The sequence below is a fragment of the Dipodomys ordii genome, unplaced genomic scaffold, assembly GCF_000151885.1.
Source record: "Dipodomys ordii isolate 6190 unplaced genomic scaffold, Dord_2.0 Scaffold105, whole genome shotgun sequence".
NCBI lineage: Eukaryota > Metazoa > Chordata > Mammalia > Rodentia > Heteromyidae > Dipodomys > Dipodomys ordii.
The window spans coordinates 3,323,663-3,331,369 of NW_012267321.1; the positions used below are offsets into that span (position 1 = coordinate 3,323,663).

The window sequence follows — 7,707 nt, forward strand, 5'->3', positions numbered from 1 at the left end:
ACAGACCCTTCTGGTCTGCAGCTGTCGCCCTTGGTCCAGACGCCTCCGCTGCTGGCTGAAGAGGTGAGGCTGAGGGGATCCCAGACCTCGACAGGAGCAAGCAGGATCCTGGTCTCCGGGGAGAAATGCGTGAGGTCAGAACCTCTGGGCTCCTCCAGTCGAAACACTGGCATTGGACGAGCTTCTAGGAGATGCTGAGCTGAACTCACACAGGTCTTCTGGGAGACTGGGACCCGAGTGTGGACCCCTGGGGTCTGAGGGAGGAGGCTGGGGCCTGGACCCCTGGGTCTGAGGGGAGAGGCTGGGGGGAGGCCTAGGTCCAGGCTAAGGGGCTGTGATCTGGCGCACGAGGTGTTAGGACCCCTGACTGTAGCTGGGGGAAGACTCAACAGGAACCCCATGTGTGGCGGAGCCGAGTCCAGCTCCGGGTGTGGGCCGCAGCAGGGTGTGAGGCTGGGGGCCGCCCTGGAGTCTGGAGGGAGGGATGGGTTCGGGCGTGGCCCGGAGCACAGCGCGCCGGGAGAGGCGGGGCAGGGGGCGTGGCCGGGCGCGGAGCGTGCCGGGCGTGGCGTGGCCGGGGCTGGTCCTCAGAGCTGGTCTGCGGCTGTGCATTCCTGAGCTCTGATCTCAGGTCTCGGCTGGAAGCTGTTCCGGGTGTGTGGTGGGGGGATGCCCAGTTCCCCCCACCCAGGGTGTCTCCCCGTCCTCCGCGGCCCCTCCTCGGCTGGCCTTCTCCCTCCCTCTCCCTCTTTGCCTGAGCCGCTTCCCGGGGCGCCAGGGGTGAGGCCCAGGGCGGCTGTCCGCTAACGGGTCCCTGGTGACGGCGTGGAGTCCCAGAGAGCCGGCTTAGGGAGGAGTGGCCGCTCTCTGTGGGCTCAGAGCCCGGTTTCAGGCCTGGGGGTGAGGGGAGATCCTCCCCAGGTCTGCCCTGAGACCCGGGATCGCGGGTCTTCCAGTCAATCAATGATCAATACATGTATGTATTATTTATAATGTACTGAGGAGGCTTCAGCTCAGGGCCTGGGTACTGACCTCGCGTTCGGCTGTGCGCGTGCGCGCGCGGTTCGTTGAAGATAAGAGTCTCACACTTTCCTGCCCACCCTGGCTTTGCATCTCGAGCCTCAGATCTCAGCCTCCCGAACAGCTGGGGTGACAGGAGGGAGCCGACGGCGCTTACTAAATCATATTGGGACGCCCGCCGTCATTTTCCCCCTCTCCGTACTGGGGACAGAGTTTGCGCGCCCGCGGCAGGCGGGCTAGCGCTCCACCGCTTGAACCACGCCCCTAACCCAGTCCCTCAGGACCCATAGCTTCCAGGTTTCCACCCCCTCACGTAGGAGGTGGGGAGGGGACGCCCGTCCTGACCCTCCCACCACACCTCTACTCGGTCCTTGGGCAGAGTCCCGGCGGTCTCCGGGGTGGACCACGGCTGGGGGGCCACCGCACCGCCTCCCCTAGCGGACACGACGGCTGCGCCGATTCCAAGCCCTTATAAGGCGCGACGATGCCAGGCAGGCCGGACGCCGCTCCGCAGCCCCGGCCCTGGGCCTCCTGGTTGCCGCCCCGTGGCTTCCCCGGCGGGGCGGGGCCTGATTGCGTTAGCTCCTCTCCCTAATGGGCGGGATCTGACATGTCCCCCAAGGTGGGCGTGGCTAGTTTCCCCGGTGGGTATTGTCTAATCACTGCCTTGTGGGCGTGACAATCTCCGCCCGCCCCCGGCCCGGTGGGCGTGGCCTGTCCTCTGCTTCGCGGGCCCTGCAATCTGGTCGGCGGGGAGGAGAGGGGCGGTGCTTTCTGGGGATCACCGCCCGATCCCTCCGGGTGTCGGCGTCCAGTCCTGGTCCAGCCCGGAGGTTCGCTGGTCTGCGGAGCCCCCCGTGAGGCCGCAGGCCGCCAGGGTTCCAAAGGAAAAGATAGTTGGGAGCTGGACGCTGACCACCTCTCCTCCCCCCAGGGGCTTGGGCCAGGTGTGCCCAGTGTGTGACCGCATCCTCCTCCAGTCGGATCGTCCTCCTTCCTCGGTGAGTGTGGGGTTGGGCTCTGAGGGAGGTAGCCGGGACCGGACCCCTGGGTGTTAGGAAGGAGGCTGGGGCCTGGACTCAGTGACCTAGAGGAGAGGAATGGGGAACTCCTCGTGGAGGTCCTGTCCTGCACCACCCGTTGGAGGAAGCATTTAAGAGCTGGCCACTGCGTCCTTGGGAGGCGGTCTGGGTCTTGGGGTGCAGGAAGGGGTCCAACCCTGGCTTGGGCCTTACCGTATGCCCCTGTGCTGGCCTGGGGAAGGAGGAAGTTGTTTCCCTGGCAGAGAACCACCCCCTGGTGTTTTGAGGTGTGTCCACTGGAGATTAGAAATTCTGGCTAAAGGAGGACCTGATATCTGGGCATCATTCTTGAGGCCCGTAGCCCAATGTGGCCAAAGCTGTGGCATTTGGACATGGGAAGAAAAGAGATTGGTTTCCCTGGAGTCTGAGGGAGCGTCCTGATGGCTGTCCACGAGGTCAGGCTCTGGAAATGGCGACTTGAATTTATTGATGATGTGGGCCTGAACTGGGGAAAAGGGGAATTTCCAGTCTGTCTGCCCTCAGGCAGCTACAATTTATAGCAAATTAAAACAAAGATTAGGAAATCAGCATCCTCAGGCCTTGGCCCTGGGGGCAGGGTGCCTGGGGGTGGCCCCGTCCCTCTACCAGCTAGAGTTTTTCTTAAGGAATTGGAATTCCTAGCTCTCCCTGGGTTTTTTGATCTTGTGTGCCCAGAGAGTTCAGTGAAGGGGGCTAGGGCACTCGATAGGAGCAACTTGAGGAGCTGAGTTGCCCAGAATTTGGGGAAAACCGTGTGTGTGTGTGTGTGTGTGTGTGTGTGTGTGTGTGTGTGTACACTATTCTGGGAGGGGTGGGCCGTTTTTAGACCCAAATCTTGGCTGGAAGCAGATTCCTGGCCTTGAGCTAGGAGTGGGAGAAAAAGCACGGTGGTGAGTATTTGGACCACTTTCCAGAAGGTAGTGAAGAAAGAACATTTGGTTTTCCGGAAAGTTCCAGACGGGAGATCCGCAGCTCCGAGCAGATGTAACAGCATAGCACAAGGAAGTTAGAGTCTGGGATGTGTGGAAGCTGGACATATATAGGTCACTTTGGGCCAAAGGAGGAAGTTTGGTCAGAGGGCCCAAAGTGGGTGGGAGAGGAAATGGTCGGTGTGGTTGACAGGTTCTGGTCTTGCTTGGTGGGTGTGGCTGGAAGGAGGGGAGGAGGCTGGAAACTTCCACATGGAATGAGCCCAGAATCTGGGAGACCCAGCCTATTCCTGGAAATCTCACATCTTGAGCCCCAAGTTCTTCAAGAGGCAAAGACTGGGGTCATGGTTTCCTGTATTGCCCGGGGTGCTAGTGTCACTGTGTCTTTTTTTTTTTTGGTCGGTCATAGGACTTGAACTCCGGGGCCTGGGTGCTGGCCCTCAGCTCTTCAGCTCAAGGCTAGTGCTCTACCATTTGAGCCATAGCGCCACTTCCAGTTTTCTGGTGGTTTATTGCAGATAAGCGTCTCAGGGACTTTCCTGCCCTAGCTGGCCTTGAACCGTGATCCTCAGATCTCAGCCTTCTGAGTAGGTAGGATGACAGGCGTGAGCTACCGGTGCCAGGCTGACGACGCTGTGTGTGTTTTCTTTTCCAGGGGCTATGGCGGTGACAATGTCAACTCAGACACTGACCCAGCCTCTGGGCCTCCTTCGCCTGCTCCAGCTGCTGTCCACCTGCGTGGCGTTCTCATGCGTGGCCCATGTGGGTGCCTGGATGGGGCCCATGGGCAACTGGTCCATGTTCACCTGGTGCTTCTGCTTCGTCGTGACGTTCATCATCCTCTGCGTGGAGGTGTGCGGCTGCCAGGCCCGGTTCCCACTGTCGTGGCAGAATTTCCCCATCACCTACGCCTTATACGCTGCCCTCTTCTGCCTCTCGTCCTCCATCATCTACCCCACCACCTACGTGCAGTTCATGTCCGAGGGCAGCACCCGCAACCACGCCATCGTCGCCTGCACCTTCTCCTGCATCGCCTTCCTGGCTTATGCCACTGAAGTGTCCTGGACCCGAGGGAAGTCCACAGGCTACATGGCCACTATACCCGGGCTCCTCAAGGTGCTGGAGACGTTCGTAGCCTGTATCATCTTCGCTTTCCTCAGCAACGCTGGCCTGTACCAGCGTCACGAGGCCCTGGAGTGGTGTGTGGCGGTGTATGCCATCTGCTTCATCCTGGCAGCTGTCACCATCCTGCTGAACCTGGGGGACTGCACCAACGTGCTGCCCATCGCCTTCCCCACCTTCCTGACATTCGTGGCCGTCCTGTCCTTCCTCATGTATGCCACCGCTATGATCATCTGGCCCCTCTACCAGTTTAATGAGAATTACGGCGGCCAGAGCCGGCGGCTGAAGGACTCGTACTGTGCCTACCGCCACCCGCACTCCGTGTGTAGCTGGGATCGCCGGCTGGCTGTGGCTCTCTTAACAGGAGTCAACCTGCTTGCGTACCTAGCCGACCTGGTGCACTCCACCCGTGTGCTGGTCATCAAGTGAGCGGCAGTCAGAGGGCGTCTCACGGCTCTGCCCCTCTCTGTTCTTTGCTCCCCTCTGTTTTTTGGTTTGGTTTTGTTGGTTCTGATCGCTGAGTCTTTATTTCCCCCTCTTTTCCTTCATCCTCTGAATTTTCTTCCTGGGGTCTTTTTTCTTTTCCTCTCCTTTTTTCTCTGCTCTGTGTTTAGTCACATCTTGTTTTGCATACCTTTTTTCTTCCTCCTCCTCCTCTTCATCTTCCTCCTTCCCTTCCTCCTCCTTCTCCTCCCTCCTTCCTGTTTTCTCATCTGCCTCTTCCTTGGGAGCCGTGGGACTTCCTGCTCCGCCCTCTCCCACCCCACCTCAAAGGTGCTGGCTCTACACACCCCACAAGCTTTCGAAGCTCTTCATGCCATGAGCCTCCCTAGGGGCTCCCTCATTGCCAAAGCATGCCTGCCTGCCCTAGCTGTGCCTTAGTTTGTGTGTATCTGTAAGCGTGTGGTGTAGGGGTGGGTGGGGTGGGCAGCAAGGGGTGGGTGCCTTTTCTCCCACTGGAGGAGGGTTTACAGTGCATCTCCCCTTTAAGTTTAAAAAACAAAACGCTGTGAGGTCAATAATTCTCAGAGGTCTGGAAGCTTTAGGCACAGACCTTGAGTCCTTAGACCAGGCCTGGCCCTCAGCTTTGCCTGAAATTGGCACCAGAATTTTTGTCAGGCTTACTAAAAACCCACTGCCTGGAGGCCATCCTATATGGGTACCTGTTATCCCAACTCTTCTCTGTGCTATTTTTAAAAAGCCTGGCTGGAGGTGTGGCTCAATGATAGAACACCTACCTCAGTTCAAACCCCAGTATCATCAAGGAGATAAAAGGGAGCCTGGCAAAGAACCAAATAGTCCTGTATTGGTGGGGGTCAGGAAGCCCTCTCCAGCCTCAGTGTTAGAAATAACACAGCCGTGGCGGGGCGCCGGTGGCTGGTAACTGTCATCCTAGCTACTCAGGAGGCTGAGATCTGAGAATCACGGTTCAAAGCCAGCCTGGACAAGAATGTCCATGAGACTCTTATCTCCAATAAGCCACAAGAAAACCAGAAGTGGTGCTGTGGCTCAAGTGGTAGAGCGCTCGCCTTGAGCTGAAGAGCTGAGGGACAGTGCCCAGGCTCCAAGTTCAAGCCCCATGACTGACCAAAAGAAAGAATCAGGATCTTCTCTTCTCCTGGTCGTGAGGACAGAAATTACTGACTAGCCCTAGTTTTCAAGAAGGAAAGTCCTTTTTAATTTTTCTTTTCTTTTTGGGGTGGGAGGTGGGGACACAGATCGTTGCCGTCACAGCTTGAGTGTATCACACACCCGCGTGTGTCTGTGTGTACTAGTTGCTTCTTGCTGCTGCTTCCTGCTGCTCTGGAACTCATATGCCGTAACATGACACCTATAAAATGTATATATATTATTTTTTTAACCCCTGGTATAGCTTTCATTTTTAGAAGCCTGGCTCCCTCCCCACATCGAATAATGTTCTTTTTGTAAATCTCAATATAAAGGTAAAAGGAAGACTTGTGCTTTCTTTACAAATGGAAGGTGAGACTCAGATTCCTCAATCTGCTGGAAGGGCGGGAGGGGGGGGGGTGGACAATCTTGGCCTTCATCTGAAACAGCCTCTTTTCTCCAAAATCCAGTCTTCTTCCCCGGCTCCCCCTCTCATCCCAGCCCCAGGGGTTGCTGGCTTTACTCCCCTCAGTCGTCGATCCGGTGGGCCGGGCTGGGCACCTGCAGGGCGCCTCGGGACTAGCAGCCCCGGCCCCGGGGAAGCGCCAAGTGGAGTTCCTAGGTCCCCACTACTTTTCAGGGCCCCCTGCGCCCCATGCTTGGATGGGTGGGGTGTCTAGGGGCGGACTCCCTCCCTCCCTCGCTAGGCTTCTGGAACCCCAATCCAAAGCCCCTGCACCCTCGCCCCGCGCCGCCACTGCGCCCCGCCCACCGCGCGGGGCACGCCGGGAGAGGAAGTTCTTGGTCCGACCCCAAGGGTGGGCTGACGAGGGGACCAAGACTACAAATCCCGGAATGCACTGCACCCTGAGGTCCGGGTTGGGACGTGGTTGCCCCTGGCTACAACCCCCCCCCCCACTTCCCCTAGAGGAAGAGAGGGGAGCGCGACCGGCGAAAGCCGGCCAAGCTGAGGGGAGCTGCGGGGAGCCGTGGGGGCCGCGTGTCCCAGTGATTCCGGGCAAGGCCCGGATGGGAAGCCGCACTCCAGACAGACGGACTAACGGACAGACAGACTCTGGGAGGCGTGGAGAGAGGGAGGAATAGAGTAGGGCGCAGAAGAAAGGGAGACAGACCAGGGACAAGTCAGAGAGAGACCGGGAAGGGCTGAGGCCAATGCTCGGACGGACAGACCGACAGGGCGGGGGAGGGGGGGAGGGGCTGAGGCCAATGCTGAGACAGACAAGGAGGGGGGCAGAGGCCAATGTTCAGACGGACAGGCAGACGGGAGGGGGGCAGAGGTCAATGCTGAGACAGACACACAGACACAGAGAAAGCCAGAAAGCGACCGAGAAAGGACAGACACAGAGAGACTTGAGAAGAGAGGGGGGAGAGAGAGGAAAGAGCCGGAGGGGCAGAGCCAATGCTGAGAGTGTGAGAAACACAGAGAGACACACACAGAGACAGAAGCCAGAGAGACAGGACAGACAGACACGGAGAGCCTGGGAGACACACGGGGGGGGGGGGGCGGGCGCGCACCCCCTGGTGGCCGCGCGCAGGATGACAGGCCGCGGGCTCGGACTGGGCAGATGGCGCGGGGAGCACATGAGCAGGAAAGCCCAGGAAGAGTAGCGGAGAACGAAAAGCGGAAGGAACAGCGTTCACAGAGACGGGGATGGGGGACGGGGCGCCCCCGGAGGAGACCCCTGGAGGCAGTGACACCCTGACCCCGAGGGGCAGGAGGCACAGTAAGGGAAACTAAGGCAGAAATCCTCAAAGACGTTCCAGAACATGGAGGCGGGGCACAAGTGTGTGTGGGTAACCGGCCGACCTCCCCGCGACCCCGGAGGGCACGGAGGCCCCGCGGCTGGGGATCGGGCAGGCCCTGCTCCTGGGCGCGGGGCCTGAGCGGACGGACGCGGGTTCGGATCCCGATGGGGACCCGCGCGTCCACGTGGCCGAAGGGGCCG

The 7,707-nt window shown here is 59.4% G+C and overlaps 1 protein-coding gene across 2 annotated transcripts; it reads left to right on the forward strand.

Annotated features, from left to right (window-relative positions):
• Myadm (myeloid-associated differentiation marker) lies at positions 1-4,661 on the forward strand. 2 transcript variants are annotated; one of them, XM_013027796.1, is made up of 3 exons: positions 1-63; positions 1,955-2,021; positions 3,666-4,661. In XM_013027796.1, the coding sequence occupies exon 3, from the start codon at positions 3,671-3,673 to the stop codon at positions 4,559-4,561; it is 891 nt and encodes a 296-aa protein (XP_012883250.1). In that variant the 5' UTR covers positions 1-63; positions 1,955-2,021; positions 3,666-3,670; the 3' UTR covers positions 4,562-4,661. The 2 variants fall into 2 exon arrangements, with proteins under 2 accessions (XP_012883250.1, XP_012883252.1); XM_013027798.1 differs by lacking the exon at positions 1-63 and adding an exon at positions 74-134.
• The last annotated feature ends 3,046 nt before the right edge of the window (positions 4,662-7,707 follow it).

Bases quoted from the DNA above. Each gene is read 5' to 3' on its own strand.
- Myadm (XM_013027796.1), top strand. From the start codon at position 3,671: ATGGCGGTGACAATGTCAACTCAGACACTGACCCAGCCTCTGGGCCTC.